Below are 23,193 nucleotides of genomic sequence, written 5' to 3'. Positions count from 1 at the left end.
TAAACCTGATCGTTGTCCAGCAGAGAAACTGTTCGTCCCTGATAGGTGGACTAATAAACTTATCTCTGAACTTCATTGTTCGGTGTTGGCTGGTCATCCTGGAATCTTTGGTACCAGAGAGTTAGTGGCTAGATCCTTCTGGTGGCCATCTCTGTCACGGGATGTACGTACTTTTGTGCAGACCTGTGGGATTTGTGCTAGGGCTAAGCCCTGCTGTTCTCGTGCCAGTGGGTTGCTTTTGCCCTTGCCGGTCCCAAAGAGGCCTTGGACACATATTTCGATGGATTTCATTTCTGACCTTCCCGTTTCTCAAAAGATGTCAGTCATTTGGGTGGTCTGTGATCGCTTTTCTATAATGGTCCATCTGGTGCCCTTGGTTAAATTGCCTTCCTCCTCTGATTTGGTACCTTTGTTCTTTCAGCATGTGGTTCGGTTGCATGGCATTCCTGAGAATATTGTTTCTGACAGAGGTTCCCAGTTTGTTTCAAGGTTTTGGCGAGCCTTTTGTGGTAGGATGGGCATTGACCTATCCTTTTCCTCGGCTTTCCATCCTCAGACTAATGGCCAGACCGAACGAACCAATCAGACCTTGGAAACATATCTGAGATGTTTTGTTTCTGCAGACCAGGATGATTGGGTGTCCTTTTTGCCGTTGGCTGAGTTCGCCCTTAATAATCGGGCCAGCTCGGCTACCTTGGTTTCTCCATTTTTTTGCAATTCTGGGTTCCATCCTCGTTTCTCTTCAGGACAGGTTGAGTCTTCGGACTGTCCTGGTGTGGATTCTGTGGTGGATAGGTTGCAGCAGATCTGGACTCAGGTAGTGGACAATTTGATCTTGTTCCAGGAGAAAGCTCAACTTTTCGCTAATCGCAGACGCCGGGTGGGTCCCCGACTTCGTGTTGGGGATCTGGTTTGGTTATCTTCTCGTCATATTCCTATGAAGGTTTCCTCTCCTAAATTTAAACCTCGTTTTATTGGTCCGTATAGGATTTCTGAGGTTCTCAATCCTGTGTCTTTTCGTTTGACCCTCCCAGACTCCTTTTCCATACATAATGTATTCCATAGGTCGTTGTTGCGGAGATACGTGGCACCTATGGTTCCATCTGTTGAGCCTCCTGCCCCGGTTTTGGTGGAGGGGGAATTGGAGTATATTGTGGAGAAGATTTTGGATTCTCGTGTTTCTAGACGGAAACTCCAGTATCTGGTTAAATGGAAGGGTTATGCTCAGGAAGATAATTCCTGGGTTTTTGCCTCTGATGTTCATGCTTCCGATCTTGTTCGTGCCTTTCATGCGGCTCATCCTGGTCGGCCTGGGGGCTCTGGTGAGGGTTCGGTGACCCCTCCTCAAGGGGGGGGGTACTGTTGTGAATTCTGTGGCTGAATTCACTCCTGTGGTCACAAGTGGTACTGCAGCTTCTGAGCTTCCTCCCTCAGGTGTTCTGGTGAGCTCGTTAACTGCTTCATTACTTAACTCCGCCTGATGCTGCTATCCTTGCTCCTTGTCAATGTTTCAGTGTTGGATCTGAGCTTCTCCTGATTGTTCCTGTGACCTGCTGCTCTGTAATGCTAAGTGCTTTTTGCTTTTTTGTTGCTTTTTTTCTGTCCAGCTTGTCTTTTGTTTTGCTGGAAGCTCTGAGACGCAAAGGGTGTACCGCCGTGCCGTTAGTTCGGCACGGTGGGTTTTTTTTTTTGCCCCTTTGCGTGGTTTTGCTTTAGGGTTTTTTGTAGACTGCAAAGTTCGCTTTACTGTCCTCGCTCTGTCCTAGAATATCGGGCCCCACTTTGCTGAATCTATTTCATCCCTACGTTTTGTCTTTTCATCTTACTCACAGTCATTATATGTGGGGGGCTGCCTTTTCCTTTGGGGAATTTCTCTGGGGCAAGTCAGGCCTATTTTTCTATCTTCAGGCTAGCTAGTTTCTTAGGCTGTGCCGAGTTGCCTAGGTAGTTGTTAGGCGCAATCCACAGCCGCTTTTAGTTGTGTTTAGGATAGGATCAGGTGTGCAGTCTACAGAGTTTCCACGTCTCAGAGCTCGTTCTTGTATTTTTGGGTATTTGTCAGATCACTGTGTGCGCTCTGATCGCTATGCACACTGTGTTTCTGGATTGCCTTCATAACACCTGTCATTAGCAACCATAACATATAATACAAGCCAGAGAGTTGCATACATTTGATGCATTTTACTCTGGCTTAAGACAGGTGAATAAATTGGCAGTCTTAGTATATATCCTCCTGACAGCATGGTGCACTATATAATCAAAGGAGAGGCTCCAAATAATGTGTTATAAGGGTGGAAATTCCCATTAGTCACCTGTTGTTGGAAGCATGGTAACATTTTAGATGTATTTTGGCCAGAACTTTTTCAGCATTATTGGATTAGTTTCTCTGTCCATTCTTTCCTATACAACAAGCTCTAAAACAATGACAAACTTGTTCTCCTCTTTTATCCACTTAGACTAAGTTATCCACTAAGACTTAGGGTACCGTCACACTATATACGATTTACCTACAATCACGACCAGCGATATGACCTGGCCGTGATCGTAGGTAAATCGTAGTGTGGTCGCTGGGGAGCTGTCACACAGACAGCTCTCCAGCGACCAACGATGCCGAGGTCCCCGGGTAACCAGGGTAAACATCGGGTTACTAAGCGCAGGACCGCGCTTAGTAACCCGATGTTTACCCTGGTTACCAGCGTAAAAAAAAACAAACAGCACATACTTACATTCCGGTGTCCGTCAGGTCCCTTGCCGTCTGCTTCCCGCACTCACTGACTGCCGGCCGTAAAGTGAAAGTGAAAGCACAGCACAGCGGTGACGTCACCGCTGTGCTCTGCTTTCACTTTACGGCCGGCAGTCAGTGAGTGCGGGAAGCAGACGGCAAGGGACCTGACGGACACCAGAACGTAAGTATGTGCTGTTTGTTTTTTTTTAGTTTTACGCTTGTAACCAGGGTAAACATCGGGTTACTAAGCGCGGCCCTGCGCTTAGTAACCCGATGTTTACCCTGGTTACAAGCGAACACATCGCTAGATCGCATCGCTAGATCGGTGTCACACACACCGATCTAGCGATGCCAGCGGGAGATCCAGCGACGAAAGAAAGTTCTAAACGATCTGCTACGACGTACGATTCTCAGCAGGATCCCTGATCGCTGCTGCGTGTCAGACACAGTGATATCGTAACGATATCGCTGGAACGTCACGAATTGTACCGTCGTAGCGATCGAAATGGCAGTGTGTGACGGTACCCTTACTGAGCAAAAACAAAAAGGGAAGAAGCCAGCACTGCTTATGGTCAGAACGCAATAACTGAAGTGCAATTGCACATAAATTCTAACTGTATTTCAAATATGAGACATTTAGCAAACAATTGATCAATTCTTTGAGCTACCCCGCCACTTCACGGCAATCTCATAATGGGGCAGTCCTAATCTTCGTATTTTATTTACGTTGTGCCATTATGGCTTCCTGAATGTATAAAAAAAAAAAAAAAGGACCACATTAAATGCGAACTGTACCTGGAGCATTTTCAGAATCACTCCCTTGGTGCCAGGAAAGGCAAGCGCAGGTAAAGGCCGATCAGGTCCAGTGCGGACATTTCAGATCTGGCTTCCACACTGCCAAACCCGCACCAAAGATGAAGGGTGAGACAGGCTGAGACACAGGTGCACAATTAACTTGAGCCTGAGGCAGGGCAGGGCTGCTGTGTGTGTGCACAGCAGCCTATCAATCACAGTGAACACAGAAAGAACGGCGCACATAACCCAGCGTGCGCGGCAACAGTGGTGGTCAGCCACATACCAATGCAAAGCAAAAACAAAAAGGGAAGAAGCCAGCACTGCTTATGGTCAGAACGCAATAACTGAAGTGCAATTGCACATAAATTCTAACTGTATTTCAAATATGAGACATTTAGCAAACAATTGATCAATTCTTTGAGCTACCCCGCCACTTCACGGCAATCTCATAATGGGGCAGTCCTAATCTTCGTATTTTATTTACGTTGTGCCATTATGGCTTCCTGAATGTATAAAAAAAAAAAAAAAGGACCACATTAAATGCGAACTGTACCTGGAGCATTTTCAGAATCACTCCCTTGGTGCCAGGAAAGGCAAGCGCAGGTAAAGGCCGATCAGGTCCAGTGCGGACATTTCAGATCTGGCTTCCACACTGCCAAACCCGCACCAAAGATGAAGGGTGAGACAGGCTGAGACACAGGTGCACAATTAACTTGAGCCTGAGGCAGGGCAGGGCTGCTGTGTGTGTGCACAGCAGCCTATCAATCACAGTGAACACAGAAAGAACGGCGCACATAACCCAGCGTGCGCGGCAACAGTGGTGGTCAGCCACATACCAATGCAAAGCAAAAACAAAAAGGGAAGAAGCCAGCACTGCTTATGGTCAGAACGCAATAACTGAAGTGCAATTGCACATAAATTCTAACTGTATTTCAAATATGAGACATTTAGCAAACAATTGATCAATTCTTTGAGCTACCCCGCCACTTCACGGCAATCTCATAATGGGGCAGTCCTAATCTTCGTATTTTATTTACGTTGTGCCATTATGGCTTCCTGAATGTATAAAAAAAAAAAAAAAGGACCACATTAAATGCGAACTGTACCTGGAGCATTTTCAGAATCACTCCCTTGGTGCCAGGAAAGGCAAGCGCAGGTAAAGGCCGATCAGGTCCAGTGCGGACATTTCAGATCTGGCTTCCACACTGCCAAACCCGCACCAAAGATGAAGGGTGAGACAGGCTGAGACACAGGTGCACAATTAACTTGAGCCTGAGGCAGGGCAGGGCTGCTGTGTGTGTGCACAGCAGCCTATCAATCACAGTGAACACAGAAAGAACGGCGCACATAACCCAGCGTGCGCGGCAACAGTGGTGGTCAGCCACATACCAATGCAAAGCAAAAACAAAAAGGGAAGAAGCCAGCACTGCTTATGGTCAGAACGCAATAACTGAAGTGCAATTGCACATAAATTCTAACTGTATTTCAAATATGAGACATTTAGCAAACAATTGATCAATTCTTTGAGCTACCCCGCCACTTCACGGCAATCTCATAATGGGGCAGTCCTAATCTTCGTATTTTATTTACGTTGTGCCATTATGGCTTCCTGAATGTATAAAAAAAAAAAAAAAGGACCACATTAAATGCGAACTGTACCTGGAGCATTTTCAGAATCACTCCCTTGGTGCCAGGAAAGGCAAGCGCAGGTAAAGGCCGATCAGGTCCAGTGCGGACATTTCAGATCTGGCTTCCACACTGCCAAACCCGCACCAAAGATGAAGGGTGAGACAGGCTGAGACACAGGTGCACAATTAACTTGAGCCTGAGGCAGGGCAGGGCTGCTGTGTGTGTGCACAGCAGCCTATCAATCACAGTGAACACAGAAAGAACGGCGCACATAACCCAGCGTGCGCGGCAACAGTGGTGGTCAGCCACATACCAATGCAAAGCAAAAACAAAAAGGGAAGAAGCCAGCACTGCTTATGGTCAGAACGCAATAACTGAAGTGCAATTGCACATAAATTCTAACTGTATTTCAAATATGAGACATTTAGCAAACAATTGATCAATTCTTTGAGCTACCCCGCCACTTCACGGCAATCTCATAATGGGGCAGTCCTAATCTTCGTATTTTATTTACGTTGTGCCATTATGGCTTCCTGAATGTATAAAAAAAAAAAAAAAGGACCACATTAAATGCGAACTGTACCTGGAGCATTTTCAGAATCACTCCCTTGGTGCCAGGAAAGGCAAGCGCAGGTAAAGGCCGATCAGGTCCAGTGCGGACATTTCAGATCTGGCTTCCACACTGCCAAACCCGCACCAAAGATGAAGGGTGAGACAGGCTGAGACACAGGTGCACAATTAACTTGAGCCTGGACATAGATGACTAGTGGCTTATGAGCCATTATATAAAAAAGATAATTGTTTAAATTAAGTAATACAGTATATTTTCTACACAAATTCATAAAATCAATGTTACTTTGGGGACAAAAGCTAATTTGGTGATTTTCACTGGATGGGATTGGTTAAAAAAGTAAGATATACAAGTGCTTCTCAAGAAATTAGAATATCATCAAAAATTTAATTTATTTTAGTTCTTCAATACAAAAAGTGAAACTCATACATTATATAGAGTCATTACAAACAGAATGATATTTTCAAGTGTTTATTTCTGTTAATGTTAATGATTATGGCTTACAGCCAATTAAACCCCAAAAGTCATATTCTCAGTAAATTAAAATAAATAACAAAAACTACCTGCAAAGGCTTCTTCAGTGTTTAAAAAGGTTCCTTAGTTTATTTCAGTAGTCTCCACAATCATGGGGAAGACTGCTGACTTGACACATGTCCATACGGCAGTCATTGACACACTCCACAAGGAGGGAAATCCACAAAAGAACATTGCTAAAGAAGCTGGCTGCTCACAGAGTGCTGTATCCAATCAGTTTAATATAAAGTTGAGTGGAAGGAAAAAGTGTTGTAGAAAAAAGGTGCACAAGCAACCGGGATAACCGCAGCCTTGAAAGGATTGTTAAGAAAAGGCCATTCTAAAATTTAGGGGAGATTTACAAGGAGTGGACTGCTGCTGGAGTCATTGCTTCTCAAGAGCCACCACACACAGACATATCAAGGATATGGGCTACAATTGTTGCATTCCTTGTGTCAAGCCACTCATGACCAATATACAATGCCAGAAGCGTCTTACCTAGGCCAAGGAGAAAAATAACTGGACAGTTGCTCAGTCGTCCAATGTGTTGTTTTCAGATTAAAGTAAATTTAGCACAATTTCATTTGGAAATCAAGTTCCCAGAGTCTGGAGGAAGAGTGAAGAGGCCACAACCCAAGCTGCTTGAGGTCTAGTGTGAAGTTTCCACAGTGATGGTTTGGGGAGCCATGTCATCTGCTGGTGTAGGTCAACTGTTTTTTATGAAGTCAGTGCAGCCGTTTACCAGGAAATTTTAGAGCACTTCATGTTTCCTTCTGCCAACAAGCTTTTTGGAGATGAAAGTTTTATTCTCCAGCAGGACTTGGCACCTGACCACAGTGCCAAAAGTACCAATACCTAGTTTAAAAACAACAGTATCACGGTGTTTGATTGGCCAGCTATCTTACCTGACTGTAGCCCCATAAAAGATGAGAGACACCAGACCCAACAATGCAGATGAGCTGAAGGCTGCTATCAAAGCACGCTGGGCTTCCATAACACCTCAGCAGTACCACAGGCAGATCACCTCCATGTCACGCCGCATTGATGCAGTAATTGATGCAAAAGGAGCCCCGACCAAGTATTGAGTGCATTTACTGAACATACATTTTAGTAGTCCAACATTTCAGATTTTAAATCATTTTTCAAGCTGGTGTTATAAAGTATTCTAATTTACTGAAGTAATGACTTTTGGGTTTTCATTGGCTATAAGCCATAATCATCAACGTTAATAGAAATAAACACTTGAAATAGATCACTCTGTTTGTAATGACTCTATATATGAGTTTCACTTTTTATATTGAAGAACTAATATAAATTAACTTTTGGATGATGTTCTAATTTTGTGAGAAGCACTTGTAAATCATTCAAACTCATCACCCTATGTTTATGGAGTCCTCATTACTCTCCCCATCTAGCTGATGTGTCTGGCCTGGCAGTAAATTATTATTTTATCACCCAAAGATTTGTCTAGCCATCTTTAAACTTACAGAACAAAAAAAATGTTTATTGTAATAAATTATATACTCATATTTAGACATACAATTGTTATATTTTCTCTCCCTAATATTCAGAATTCCGAACTGGGAAGACTCAGCTGTCTCATACACTTTGTGGTAGGTTTTTAGGTTTCTTTGCATTAAATTTCTCTCAGAATATACTTATCTATATATATAATTGCCTAAGGGTTTTTCCGTCTGTCTGTCTGTCTGTCCTGGAAATCCCGGCTCTCTGATTGGTCGAGGCCTGGCGGCCTCGACCAATCAGCAACGGGCACAGCGACGATGATGTCATAAAGGACGTAGACATCCCGCGTCTCTGATTGGCCGAGGCCGCCAGGCCTCGACCAATCAGCATCGGGCACAGCGACGATGATGTCATAATGGTTGCCATGGCGACGAAGATGTCATAAAGGTAGCCTCGACCAATCAGCGACGGGCACAGTCTGCCGCAAATTCTGGAATCATCATTGTCCATATACTATGGGGACATGCATATTCTAGAATACCCGATGCGTTAGAATCGGGCCACAATCTAGTATATTATAAAGACTGATCTATTCAAACATAAACACCATACACCTGCTTTCTGTACAAATCATGAACAAAAATTGCCAACGTACTGCACAGTGTGTGCTTTGCTTTGCACCTTTGGTAGAATTTTTTAAAAGTATTATATTACTAGCCCTCTGTTTACTATGCCCTCCCTGTACCATAAATGTACTGCTAGACATCTAGAACACTTAGGCCTCATTCAGATGTCCGTATTTAAACACGTAGGTGAAAAAATGGTACTGGTGTCATCAGTGATTGGCATCATTGTGTCACCAGTGTATGGTCCGTGTGTCCGTTTTTACCTTCAGCTTATCATCCATGTGTCCATTTTTACCATCAATGTGTTAATCGTGTGTCCGTTTTTACCATCAGTGTGTCATCAGTGTTTACACAGATGGATAAGGAAAGAAATAGATTAAAAAGCTTCTCATATACTTAGGAAAATAGACAGTATTTAGGCTGTACATGTTTTTCGTGGACCTATAGACTTATATTGTCCCTTTTCATGTGTGTTGCCGAAAAAAAAATGGACATGTCTCCAGGTGTTTTGCATGGACACATGGTCTGTGGAAAAACATGAACATATGAATAGCACCATAGGTTATAATGAGTACTCGTATAATAAAAATCACACTGGCGCTATATATTCTAAAACAAACAAAGAAAAGCTGCTGGTATTTAGACAGGGACTGTGCCAAGCTCTGCCAGATATATAGAAGTGAATAATACCCAATGCATAAAAACTACCACGCTAAAAGGAATGGTTATTGGCAGATAACCATATATGCACACGTTTCCAAATGCAATTAAGAATAAGCATCGTTACCCAATATGGTTAACTAACTCATAGGGAGACCAATTAATTAGTGGTTCAGAGTTCCGTCATACATAGGTATGCCTTCTTTAAGAAACTGTATTAGTTGTCGTTTTATACATCAGTTCTATTGTTTAATATAGATTTACATACCTTTTGAGTACATAGAAGTTTGAGTACACATCTGGGTTTGTACATACTTCTCTGGCCAATCCATCTATGTTTAATCCGATTCAGGAATATTCAAGTGCCACCAAGAGTTCTTGAGACTTTTGGGAGACTTGATTACGTATAAAAAACTAAACCATGATCCCACTGCCCACTATATTAGTAAATTAAATATTCTAGCCCAAAAAGGTAAATCTTTAGGTATTTTGAACAAAAAAGAGTTTTGCTATAGCTTCAACAAAAATCCCAGTAAAGCAATTTTCTACCATATTCCAAAACTACATAAAGACAAGGTTTGCCCTCCTGGTAGACCCACTGTATCAGGGATTACCGTATTTTTCGGACTACAAGACGCACTTTTTCCCCCCCAAAAAAGGGGGGAAAATGGGGGGTGCGTCTAATAGTCGCAATGCAGGCTTACCATGGCGGCAGAGGTGCAGTGGCAGAGGTGCGGCGGCAGAGGTGTGGCGGCAGAGATGTGGCGGCAGAGGAGGCGCAGTAAGCGGGGTCCCTTTCTCCGGTGAGGTGATGCAGCAGCCCGGTAAGCAGCAGAGCCGGGTGAATCCTGTTGTTATTGGTGGTGGCGGCCATTTTCCTGAGGCTGCGTGTGCGCAGATGGAACGCTCTGCTTCCCGGGGCTTCAGGAAAATGGCCGCCGCGATCTCCATCTGCGCACGCGCGGCCTCCCGCGGCCATTTTCCTGAAGCCCCGGGAAGCAGAGCGCTTCATCTGCACACGCGCGGCCTCAGGAAGATGGCCGCCCCCACCGATAACAACAGGATTCACCCAGCTCTGCTGCTTACCAGGCTGCTGCATCACCTCACCGGAGAAAGGGACCCCGCTTACTGCGCCTCCTCTGCCGCCACACCTCTGCCACCGCAGGATTCAACTGGCTCTGCTGCTTACCGGGCTGCTGCATCACCATACCGGGGAAAGGTACCCTGTTGTGAATTCTGTGGCTGAATTCACTCCTGTGGTCACAAGTGGTACTGCAGCTTCTGAGCTTCCTTCCTCAGGTGTTCTGGTGAGCTCATTAGCTGCTTCGTTACTTAACTCCACCTGATGCTGCTATCCTTGCTCCTAGTCAATGTTCCAGTGTTGGATCTGAGCTTCTCCTGATTGTTCCTGTGACCTGCTGCTCTGTATAGCTAAGTGCTTTTTTGCTATTTTGTTGCCTTTTTTCTGTCCAGCTTGTCTTTTGTTTTGCTGGAAGCTCTGAGACGCAAAGGGTGTACCGCCGTGCCGTTAGTTCGGCACAGTGGGTCTTTTTTTCCCCCTTTGTGTGGGTTTTGCTTTAGGGTTTTTTGTAGACTGCAAAGTTCGCTTTACTGTCCTCGCTCTGTCTAAGAATATCGGGCCCCACTTTGCTGAATCTATTTCATCCCTACGTTTTGTCTTTTCATCTTACTCACAGTCATTATATGTGGGGGGCTGCCTTTTCCTTTGGGGTATTTCTCTGGGGGCAAGTCAGGCCTATTTTTCTATCTTCAGGCTAGCTAGTTTCTTAGGCTGTGCCGAGTTGCATAGGCAGTGGTTAGGCGCAATCCACAGCCACTTTTAGTTGTGTTTAGGATAGGATCAGGTGTGCAGTCTACAGAGTTTCCACGTCTCAGAGCTCGTTCTTTTGTTTTTGGGTATTTGTCAGATCACTGTGTGCGCTCTGATCGCTAGGCACACTGTGTCTCTGGATTGCCTTCATTACACCTTTCATTAGCAGACATAACAGTACTAGGAGCCAACTAATGATTCTCAATAGAGGGAAAGAAAAAGTTCTGACATCATTTTTTTTTTTTTCTCTGCTCTGTGTTCACTTTTTTTTTTTTTTTTTTCCCCTAGACATTTGGGTGTTTCTGGATACAGGTGTGGACATGGATTTTCAGGGTCTGTGCTCTTCAATGGATAATCTCGTTATAAATGTACAAAAGATTCAAGATACTATTGATCAGAAATCTATGTTAGAACCAAGAATTCCTATTCCTGATTTGTTTTTTGGAGATAGAACTAAGTTTCCAAGTTTCAAAAATAATTGTAAGCTATTTCTGGCCTTGAAACCTCATTCTTCTGGTAATCCTATTCAACAGGTTTTGATTATTATTTCTTTTTTGCGCGGCGACCCTCAAGACTGGGCATTTTCTCTTGCGCCAGGAGACCCTGCATTGAGTAGTGTCGATGCGTTTTTCCTGGCACTGGGATTACTGTACGATGAGCCTAATTCAGTGGATCAGGCTGAGAAAAATTTGCTGGCTTTGTGCCAGGGTCAGGATGATATAGAAGTATATTGTCAGAAATTTAGGAAATGGTCAGTACTCACTCAGTGGAATGAATCTGCGCTGGCAGCTTTGTTCAGAAAGGGTCTCTCTGAGGCTCTTAAGGTTGTCATGGTGGGATTTCCTATGCCTGCTGGTTTGAATGAGTCTTTGTCTTTAGCCATTCAGATCGGTAGACGCTTGCGCGAGCGTAAATCTGTGCACCATTTGGCGGTATTGCCTGAGGTTAAACCTGAGCCTATGCAGTGCGATAGGACTATGACCAGAGTGGAACGGCAGGAATACAGACGTCTGAATGGGCTATGTTTCTACTGTGGTGATTCCACTCATGCTATTTCTGATTGTCCTAAGCGCACTAAGCGGTCCGCTAGGTCTGCCGTCATTGGTACTGTACAGTCCAAATTCCTTCTGTCCATTACCTTGATATGCTCTTTGTCGTCGTTTTCTGTCATGGCGTTTGTGGATTCAGGCGCTGCCCTAAATCTGATGGATTTGGATTATGCTAAACGTTGTGGGTTTTTCTTGGAGCCTTTGCGGTGTCCTATTCCATTGAGAGGAATTGATGCTACACCTTTGGCCAAGAATAAACCTCAGTACTGGGCCCAGCTGACCATGTGCATGGCTCCTGCACATCAGGAAGTTATTCGCTTTCTGGTGTTGCATAATCTGCATGATGTGGTCGTGTTGGGGTTGCCATGGCTACAAACCCATAATCCAGTATTGGATTGGAATTCCATGTCGGTATCCAGCTGGGGTTGTCAGGGGGTACATGGTGATGTTCCATTTTTGTCGATTTCGTCATCCACCCCTTCTGAGGTCCCAGAGTTCTTGTCTGATTATCAGGATGTATTTGAAGAGCCCAAGTCCGATGCCCTACCTCCGCATAGGGATTGTGATTGTGCTATCAATTTGATTCCTGGTAGTAAATTCCCTAAAGGTCGATTATTTAATTTATCCGTGCCCGAACACGCCGCTATGCGCAGTTATGTGAAGGAATCCCTAGAGAAGGGACATATTCGCCCATCGTCATCACCACTGGGAGCAGGGTTCTTCTTTGTAGCTAAGAAGGATGGTTCGCTGAGACCGTGTATTGATTACCGCCTTCTTAATAAGATCACTGTTAAATTTCAGTATCCCTTGCCATTGTTATCTGACTTGTTTGCTCGGATTAAGGGGGCTAGTTGGTTCACTAAGATAGATCTTCGTGGTGCGTATAATCTGGTGAGAATCAGGCAAGGAGATGAATGGAAAACTGCATTCAATACGCCCAAGGGTCATTTTGAGTATCTAGTGATGCCGTTTGGACTTGCCAATGCTCCATCAGTGTTTCAATCCTTTATGCATGACATCTTCCGTGAGTACCTGGATAAATTCCTGATTGTTTACTTGGATGACATTTTGATCTTCTCAGATGATTGGGAGTCTCATGTGAAGCAGGTCAGAATGGTTTTTCAGGTCCTGCGTGCTAACTCTTTGTTTGTGAAGGGATCAAAGTGTCTCTTCGGTGTGCAGAAAGTTTCATTTTTGGGATTCATCTTTTCCCCTTCTACTATCGAGATGGATCCAGTTAAGGTCCAAGCCATCCAGGATTGGATTCAGCCGACATCTCTGAAAAGTCTGCAAAAGTTCCTGGGCTTTGCTAATTTTTATCGTCGCTTCATCTGTAATTTTTCTAGCATTGCCAAACCATTGACCGATTTGACCAAGAAGGGTGCTGATTTGGTCAATTGGTCTTCTGCTGCTGTGGAAGCTTTTCAGGAGTTGAAGCGTCGTTTTTGTTCTGCCCCTGTGTTGTGTCAGCCAGATGTTTCTCTTCCGTTCCAGGTCGAGGTTGATGCTTCTGAGATTGGAGCAGGGGCGGTTTTGTCACAGAGAGGTTCTGATTGCTCAGTGATGAAACCATGTGCTTTCTTTTCCAGGAAGTTTTCGCCCGCTGAGCGTAATTATGATGTGGGCAATCGAGAGTTGCTGGCCATGAAGTGGGCATTCGAGGAGTGGCGTCATTGGCTTGAAGGAGCTAAGCATCGCGTGGTGGTATTGACTGATCATAAGAACTTGACTTATCTCGAGTCTGCCAAGCGCTTGAATCCTAGACAGGCCCGTTGGTCGTTATTTTTTGCCCGCTTCGACTTTGTGATTTCGTACCTTCCGGGCTCTAAAAATGTGAAGGCGGATGCTCTGTCTAGGAGTTTTGTGCCCGACTCTCCGGGTTTATCTGAGCCAGCGGGTATCCTCAAGGAAGGAGTCATTGTGTCTGCCATCTCCCCTGATTTGCGGCGGGTGCTGCAAAAATTTCAGGCGAATAAACCTGATCGTTGTCCAGCGGAGAAACTGTTCGTCCCTGATAGGTGGACTAATAAACTTATCTCTGAACTTCATTGTTCGGTGTTGGCTGGTCATCCTGGAATCTTTGGTACCAGAGAGTTAGTGGCTAGATCCTTCTGGTGGCCATCTCTGTCACGGGATGTACGTACTTTTGTGCAGTCCTGTGGGATTTGTGCTAGGGCTAAGCCCTCCTGTTCTCGTGCCAGTGGGTTGCTTTTGCCCTTGCCGGTCCCAAAGAGGCCTTGGACACATATTTCGATGGATTTCATTTCTGACCTTCCCGTTTCTCAAAAGATGTCAGTCATTTGGGTTGTCTGTGATCGCTTTTCTAAAACGGTCCATCTGGTGCCCTTGGCTAAATTGCCTTCCTCCTCTGATTTGGTACCTTTGTTCTTTCAGCATGTGGTTCGGTTGCATGGCATTTCTGAGAATATTGTTTCTGACAGAGGTTCCCAGTTTGTTTCAAGGTTCTGGCGAGCCTTTTGTGGTAGGATGGGCATTGACCTATCCTTTTCCTCGGCTTTCCATCCCCAGACTAATGGCCAGACCGAACGAACCAATCAGACCTTGGAAACATATCTGAGATGTTTTGTTTCTGCAGACCAGGATGATTGGGTGTCCTTTTTGCCGTTGGCTGAGTTCGCCCTTAATAATCGGGCCAGCTCGGCTACCTTGGTTTCTCCATTTTTCTGCAATTCTGGGTTCCATCCTCGTTTCTCTTCAGGACAGGTTGAGTCTTCGGACTGTCCTGGTGTGGATTCTGTGGTGGACAGGTTGCAACAGATCTGGACTCAGGTAGTGGACAATTTGACCTTGTCCCAGGAGAAGGCTCAACTTTTCGCTAATCGCAGACGCCGTGTGGGTCCCCGACTTCGTGTTGGGGATCTGGTTTGGTTATCTTCTCGTCATATTCCTATGAAGGTTTCCTCTCCTAAATTTAAACCTCGTTTTATTGGTCCGTATAGGATTTCTGAGGTTCTCAATCCTGTGTCTTTTCGTCTGACCCTCCCAGACTCCTTTTCCATACATAATGTATTCCATAGGTCATTGTTGCGGAGATACGTGGCACCTATGGTTCCATCTGTTGAGCCTCCTACCCCGGTTTTGGTGGAGGGGGAATTGGAGTATATTGTGGAGAAGATTTTGGATTCTCGTGTTTCTAGACGGAAACTCCAGTATCTGGTTAAATGGAAGAATTATGCTCAGGAAGATAATTCCTGGGTTTTTGCCTCTGATGTTCATGCTCCCGATCTTGTTCGTGCCTTTCATGCGGCTCATCCTGGTAAGCCTGGGGGCTCTGGTGAGGGTTCGGTGACCCCTCCTCAAGGGGGGGTACTGTTGTGAATTCTGTGGCTGAATTCACTCCTGTGGTCACAAGTGGTACTGCAGCTTCTGAGCTTCCTTCCTCAGGTGTTCTGGTGAGCTCATTAGCTGCTTCGTTACTTAACTCCACCTGATGCTGCTATCCTTGCTCCTAGTCAATGTTCCAGTGTTGGATCTGAGCTTCTCCTGATTGTTCCTGTGACCTGCTGCTCTGTATAGCTAAGTGCTTTTTTGCTATTTTGTTGCCTTTTTTCTGTCCAGCTTGTCTTTTGTTTTGCTGGAAGCTCTGAGACGCAAAGGGTGTACCGCCGTGCCGTTAGTTCGGCACGGTGGGTCTTTTTTTCCCCCTTTGCGTGGGTTTTGCTTTAGGGTTTTTTGTAGACTGCAAAGTTCGCTTTACTGTCCTCGCTCTGTCTAAGAATATCGGGCCCCACTTTGCTGAATCTATTTCATCCCTACGTTTTGTCTTTTCATCTTACTCACAGTCATTATATGTGGGGGGCTGCCTTTTCCTTTGGGGTATTTCTCTGGGGGCAAGTCAGGCCTATTTTTCTATCTTCAGGCTAGCTAGTTTCTTAGGCTGTGCCGAGTTGCATAGGTAGTGGTTAGGCGCAATCCACAGCCACTTTTAGTTGTGTTTAGGATAGGATCAGGTGTGCAGTCTACAGAGTTTCCACGTCTCAGAGCTCGTTCTTTTGTTTTTGGGTATTTGTCAGATCACTGTGTGCGCTCTGATCGCTAGGCACACTGTGTCTCTGGATTGCCTTCATTACACCTTTCATTAGCAGACATAACAGTACCCCTCTCACGCCATACCTCTCACTGCGCCTCCTCATCCCAGCACCTCCTCATCCCAGCACCTCCCCACCTCTGCCGACACCATGCCTCCTGTGACCCTGCTCTGCCACCGCCAGCCCTCAGGTAAGATACTGTAAATTCGTACAATAAGACGGACCCCCATTTTATAAAAAATCTTTTTTTCTGCAATTTTCACCCCAAATTTGGGGTGCGCCTTATGGTCCGGTGCGCCTTATAGTCCGAAAAATACGATAATAACCTAACAGCTAATCTATCCCGATACGTGGATGTACACTTGCAGAAATGCATGAAAATAATTCTAGCATACCTTAAAGATACAGGCCACATATTAGAGATCCTGCAGGGAATCAAGTGGAAGGATGGGTATATATTAGGAACATTAGATATTAAGTCACTATATACAGTCATCAATCAGGAAAAAGGATGCCAAGCAGCGGGCCATTTCCTTAGTATCTTAGGCACATATACTCCAGCACAAATTCAGTATATTTTGGACGGTATTATATTCATATTACAGCATAACTATTTTCTATATGAGGGCCAATATTATCTGCAAACATGGGGGACCGCAATGGGGACGCAATTCGCACCAAGTTCCGCGAATCTATATGTCCCCAAATGGGAGGAATCCCACATTCAACCCAAAGGACAGCTATATCCGGGCCTAGTCATGTGGCATCGTTTCATAGACGACATTTTATTTATATGGGAAAGTTCACAAACTGATTTAAACATCTTCATTTCGGGCCTCAACAACAACCAGTACGGTCTAAAGTTTACCCCAAATACTAGCACCACTGATGTAAACTTCCTGGATTTAAGCATCTATGTGGAACACAACCAGTTATACACCAAGTGCCATTGGAAGGAAGTGGATTCTAATAGCTTCATTCACATCTCCAGCTGTCACCTTCCGATATGGTTAACCAATATACCAAAGAGTCCGTTCACGAGGGTTAGACGCAATTGCTCCAATAGGGCAGATTATAATAGAGAAGCCAACCATCTAACACAACAGTTTATTGATAAAGGGTACTCTAGACCATTATTGGAAAAAGCACAGAGAGATATAGCCCTCCTACCAAGGGAATCTCTGGTGAATAACACTAGTAACAACAGGATTAAAAATGAAACTAATAACAAGAAGGATATTGGTGGGCCTGGCAATCTACAAGAACAAATCTCAAAGCTACCATTTGTCACACAGTTCCACGCAGGACACAAAAAATTTGTTAACATCATATGTAAACACTGGCCAATTTTAAAAAAATTACAAAGTAGTAGGGGGAACACCTTCCCATTAATCCCAGGTTCGTATATAGAAAAACGCAATCGCTGGGTCACCTTATAGCCCCTACAACTAAGATGACCCATATAAGAGCAGTGAACAATTTAGGAACAGTAGATAAATTGAAAACTGGTTTCCTTGTGGGGCTTGTTTTGCTTGCATGCATACTACGTTTAAGAAAACTAAGCAGTTGGCATTTTTAGATTCGAATGGGACCAAGGAATTTACTATCAAGGACCGCATATCTTGTTATTCCAAGGGGGTCATTTACATAATACAATGCCCATGCAGTAAACTCTATATGGGTCGCACAAAACGACAACTCAGTGAAAGCATGAAAGAACATTGTAAGAACATTCTGAAAGGTTTCACGGGACACCCCCTCTCCCGCCATTTTAAAGAGAAGCATGGACAATCACTTAAAGGTGTCCATTTTTGTGGAATCCAGTTGGTACATCAAAGCTTGAGAGGGGGGATTTTATTAAAAAAATGTCCAGAAGAGAATCTGAATGGATTCTTATTTTAGATAGCTTAGTCCCCAAAGGACTTAATTCTGAATTAGAATTGTATGCTTTTTAAAAGAAAAAAACACTGCCTGGGACAGTGCGTTCAGTGTGGTACACTGAAACGTGCCGCAGTGCGCCCTGACGCAGACAACTGACACTTTGGGACATAGGAAGTTGGGACTAATGATAATAAGATCCTTGCCAATACTTAGACGGGCAGCACAATTGGTGCAATAAATGAATAAAATAGTGCTGGGGGGGGGTACAAACTATCAGCACTGTTATAATGGTGCCCTTGAAGGTCTAACATTAACGCAGCTATTAACCCTGTGTGACCAACTTTTTACTATTGATGATGCATATGCAGCATCAATAGTAAAAAGATCTAATGTTACAAATAATAATAATAAAAAAAGGTTGTTCTCACCCTCCGCTGTCGCATCCTCTCCTTGGCAGTGCAAGCGACAGGTTCCTGTGGCAAGGATGCTATGCAAGAAGGACCTTCCATGACGTCATGGTCATGTGACCGCAACGTCATGACAGGTCCTGCGCTTATACCAACCCTGGGACCGGAAGCTGCTGCGTGCACCGCACACAAGCGCCGGGACTACAAGGGGCCCTCGGATGGTGAGTATATGTTTATTTTTTATCTTAAGTCTTTTTTAACCTGTTACATATGCGGCTGGGCAATATACTACGTGGCTGGGCAATATACTACGTGCCTGGCTATATACTACGTGACTGGCCAATATACTACGTGACTGGGCAGTATACTACGTGTCTGTGCTGTATACTACGTGGCTCTGTGCTGTATACTACGTCGCTGTGCAATATACTACGTGGCTGGGCAATATACTACGTGACTGGCTAATATACTACGTGACTGGGCAGTATACTACGTGTCTGTGCTGTATACTACGTGGCTCTGTGCTGTATACTACGTTACTGTGCAATATACTACGTGGCTGGGCAATATACTATGTGACTGGCCAATATACTACATGACTGGGCAGTATACTACGTGTCTGTGCTGTATACTACGTGGCTGTTCAATATACTACGTGACTGGGCAATATACTACGTGACTGGGCAATATACTACGTGACTGGGCAATATACTACGTGGCTGGCAATATACTACGTCGCTGGGCAAAATACTACATAGCTGGGCAATATAGTACGTGACTGGGCAATATACTACGTGGCTGGGCAATATACTGCGTGGTTGGGCAATATACTACGTGGCTGGGCAATATACTGCGTGGGCTGTGTAATATACTACGTGGACATGCATATTCTAGAATACCCGATGCGTTAGAATCGGGCCACCATCTAGTTGGTGGAATAAATGAATAAAATAGTGCTGGGGGGTACAAACTATCAGCACTGTTATAATGGTGCCCTTGAAGGTCTAACAAACCATAAAGAAATCATAGGCATAGTTGATCTAACATACACATACATAAACCTCCCAATCCTCTCCCTTCTTTTGGTGAATCGTTGCATTATGACAAGGATCCATTTGTAGATGAAATCCAAGACAATAGGATTTTAATGAGGTTATATTTTAAAATTTAATTTTAGCTTTGTCAGAGTTTTTATTTTTGAATATAATATAGTAAAGGTATATATTTTTTATATTTTTTAAATTTGCTAATTTGGGAACTTAATCCAATTGAGTAAGTACATCAAAGTAGCCTTTCTCCAACATGCAGGACAAACAGGTAGCTTTGGTGCACGTAGGGTTAAGGACGGCAGGCGGGAGGTTTGACTAGTCACACTATATAAAGGGAGCTACCAGTAGGGAGCCGTAACCCTGACGAAGAAGCGCGTGACACTTCGAAACGCGTTGTTTTTTTTGGTCCCAAGCAGACTCTGTAGTCCAGTGACGTCGCGAGCGACTGAGCTGCAGCGGCTATCTTTTTCTTTCCTCGTATAACCAGGGACGCCACCGGCCGTGACGTCTCTGGCTCTGCACGCAGCGGTAGTTTTCGTCCCGCCTATCACACTGCCCCTGGATGACACACGCCCAGCCTTCTTCCGTCCAGCTACACATTTGCAGCACAACGTCCACTGGTTCGGAGGACAGCAACGTGCGCCCACACAGGACTTAACTCTTTGCCTGCCAGGAAACGTATTTAAAACTTCTATGTACTCAAAAGGTACAGTTATATGAAAAAGTTTGGGCACCCCTATTAATCTTAAGCTTAATGTTTTATAAAAATTGTTTTTTTTTGCAACAGCTATTTCAGTTTCATATATCTAATAACTGTTGGACATAGTAATGTTTCTGCCTTGAAATGAGGTATATTGTACTAACAGAAAATGTGCAATCTGCATTCAAACAAAATTTGACAGGTGCATAAGTATGGGCACCCTTATCATTTTCTTGTTTTAAATACTCCTACCTATTTTTTACTGACTTACTAAAGCACTTTTTTTGTTTTCTAACCTCATTGAGCTTTGAACTTCATAGCCAGGTGTATGCAATCATGAGAAAAGCTACTTAAAGTGGCCACCTGCAAGTTGTTCTCCTGTTTGAATCTCCTCTGAAGAATGGCATTATGGGCTCCTCAAAACAACTGTCTAATGATCTGAAAACAAAGATTATTCAACATAGTTGTTCAGGGGAAGGATACAAAAAGCTGTCTCAGAGATTTAACCTGTTAATTTCCACTGTGAGGAACATAGTAAGGAAAGTTAAGAATACAGGTTCAGTTCTTGTTAAGGCCAGAAGTGGCAGGCCAAGAAAAACATCAGAAAGGCAGAGAAGAATGGTGAGATCAGTCAAGGACAATCCTCAGACCACCTCCAGAGAGCTGCAGCATCAACTTGCTGCAGATGGTGTCACTGTGCATCGGTCAACTATACAACGCACTTTGCACAAGGAGAAGCTGTATGGGAGAGTGATGCGAAAGAAGCCGTTTCTGCAAGCACGCCACAAACAGAGTCGGCTGAGGTATGCAAAAGCACATTTGGAGATGCCAATTTCTTTTTGTAAGAAGGTCCTGTGGACTGATGAAACCAAGATTGAGTTGTTTGGTCATACAAAAAGGCGTTATACATGGCGGCCAAAAAACACAGCATTCCAAGAAAAACACTTGCTATCCACAGCAAAATTTGGTGGAGGTTCCATCATGCTTTTGGGCTGTGTGGCCAATGCCGGCACCGGGAATCTTGTTAAAGTTGAGGGACGCATGGATTCCTCTCAGTATCAGAAGATTCTTGACAATAATGTTCATGAATCAGTGACAAAGTTGAAGTTACGCAGGGGATGGATCTTTCAGCATGACAATGATCCAAAACACAGCTCCAAATCTACTCAGGCATTCATGCAGAGGAACAATTACACTGTTCTGGAATGGCCATCTCAGTCCCCAGACCTGAATATCATTGAACATCTGTGGGATCATTTGAAGAGGGCTGTCCATGCTTGGCGACCATCAAATTTAACTGAACTGGAATTGTTTTGTAAAGAGGAATGGTCAAAAATACCTTCATCCAGGAACTCATTAAAAGCTACAGGAAGAGACTAGAGGCTGTTATTTTTGCAAAAGGAGGATCTACTAAATATTAATGTCACTTTTCTGGTGGGGTGCCCATACTTATGCACCTGTCAAATTTTGTTTGAATGCAGATTCACTCTCCCCAGTCCCACAAGCTCGCTGCCTCGGGGTAATCCTTGACGCTGATCTCTCCTTCAAACCACATATCCAAGCCCTTTCAACATCCTGACGACTTCAACTCAAAAATATTTCACGAATCCGTTCATTCCTCAACCAAGAATCTGCAAAAACCCTAGTCCATGCCCTCATCATCTCTCGCCTTGACTACTGCAACCTCCTGCTCTGTGGCCTCCCCTCGAACACTCTTGCACCCCTCCAATCTATTCTAAACTCTGCTGCCCGACTAATCCACCTGTCCCCCCACTATTCCCCAGCTTCTCCCCTCTGTCAATCCCTTCACTGGCTCCCCATTGCCCAGAGACTCCAGTACAAAACCCTAACCATGACATACAAAGCCATCCACAACCTGTCTCCTCCATACATCTGTGACCTCATCTCCCGGTACTTTCCTGCATGCAACCTCCGATCCTCACAAGATCTCCGTCTCTATTCCCCTCTTATCTCCTCTTCCCACAATCGCATACAAGATTTCTCTCGCGCATCACCCCTACTCTGGAACTCTCTACCACAACATATCAGACTCTCACCTACCATTGAAATCTTCAAAAAGAGCCTGAAGACCCACCTCTTCCGACAAGCCTATAACCTGCAGTAACCACCGATTGACCAAACCGCTGCATGACCAGCTCTACCCTCGCCTACTGTATTCTCACCAATCCCTTGTAGATTGTGAGCCTTCGCGGGCAGGGTCCTCTCTCCTCCTGTACCAGTTATGATTTGTATTGTTTAAGATTATTGTACTTGTTTTTATTATGTATACCCCTCCTCACATGTAAAGCATCATGGAATAAATGGCGCTATAACAATAAATAATAATAATAATAATAATAATAAAGATTGCACATTTTCTGTTAGTACAATAAACCTCATTTCAAGGCAGAAACATTACTGTGTCCAACAGTTATTAGATATATGAAACTGAAATAGCTGTTGCATAAATAACAATTTTTATAAAACATTAAAGCTTAAGATTAATAGGGGTGCCCAAACTTTTTCATATAACTGTATGTAAATCTATATTAAACAATAGAGCTGATGTATAAAAGCCACGACTAATACAGTTTCTTAAGGAGGGCATACCTATGTATAATGAGTATGTTATATCCGGATACAACACATACAGCTATGGCAAAAAATAAGAGACCACCACATCAAATCCCTGTCATGGGCAGCCCAATCTCCAGACCTGAACCCCATTGAAAACTTCTGGAATGTAAGCAAGAGGATGATGGATAGTCAGTCAGTCACAAGCCATCAAACAAAGAAGAACTGCATACATTTTTGCGCCAGAAGCAGTGTGAAAGACTGGTGGAAAACATGCCAAGATGCATGAAAGCTGTGATTAAAAATCATAGTTATTCCACAAAATATTGATTTCTGAACTCTTCCTGAGTTAAAACATTAGTATCGTTGTTTCTAAATGATTATGAACTTATTTTCTTTGCGTTATTTGAGGTCTGAAAACACTGATGTTTTTTTTTTAATTTTTTTGATCATTTCTCTTTTTCAGAATAAAAAATGCAAAATTTATTGCTTGGAATTTCAGAAACATGTCAGAAGTTTCTAGACTAAAAGAACAATTTACATTTTACTCAAAAATATACCTATAAAGAGAAAAATCAGACAAACTGAACATTTTGCAGTGGTCTCTTGATTTTTGTCAGAGCTGTATCTGCAACACGGACATCTGAATGAGGCCTAACACACATTACCA

At 43.9% G+C, this 23,193-nt stretch overlaps 1 protein-coding gene across 1 annotated transcript in view; it reads left to right on the top strand.

Moving 5' to 3' along the window:
* Positions 1-23,193, top strand: part of DMC1 (DNA meiotic recombinase 1) — a 286,638-nt gene that overhangs the window by 111,611 nt on the left and 151,834 nt on the right. The window contains exon 5 of the mRNA XM_069737606.1: positions 7,805-7,846. Within this exon, the coding sequence (XP_069593707.1) occupies positions 7,805-7,846 (42 nt within the window). The remainder of the gene's footprint in view (positions 1-7,804; positions 7,847-23,193) is intronic.

This window comes from Ranitomeya imitator, chromosome 8 (genome assembly GCF_032444005.1).
Source record: "Ranitomeya imitator isolate aRanImi1 chromosome 8, aRanImi1.pri, whole genome shotgun sequence".
NCBI lineage: Eukaryota > Metazoa > Chordata > Amphibia > Anura > Dendrobatidae > Ranitomeya > Ranitomeya imitator.
Note: the sequence above shows the minus strand (reverse complement) of the source record. Positions and strands in the feature narration are given on the sequence as shown.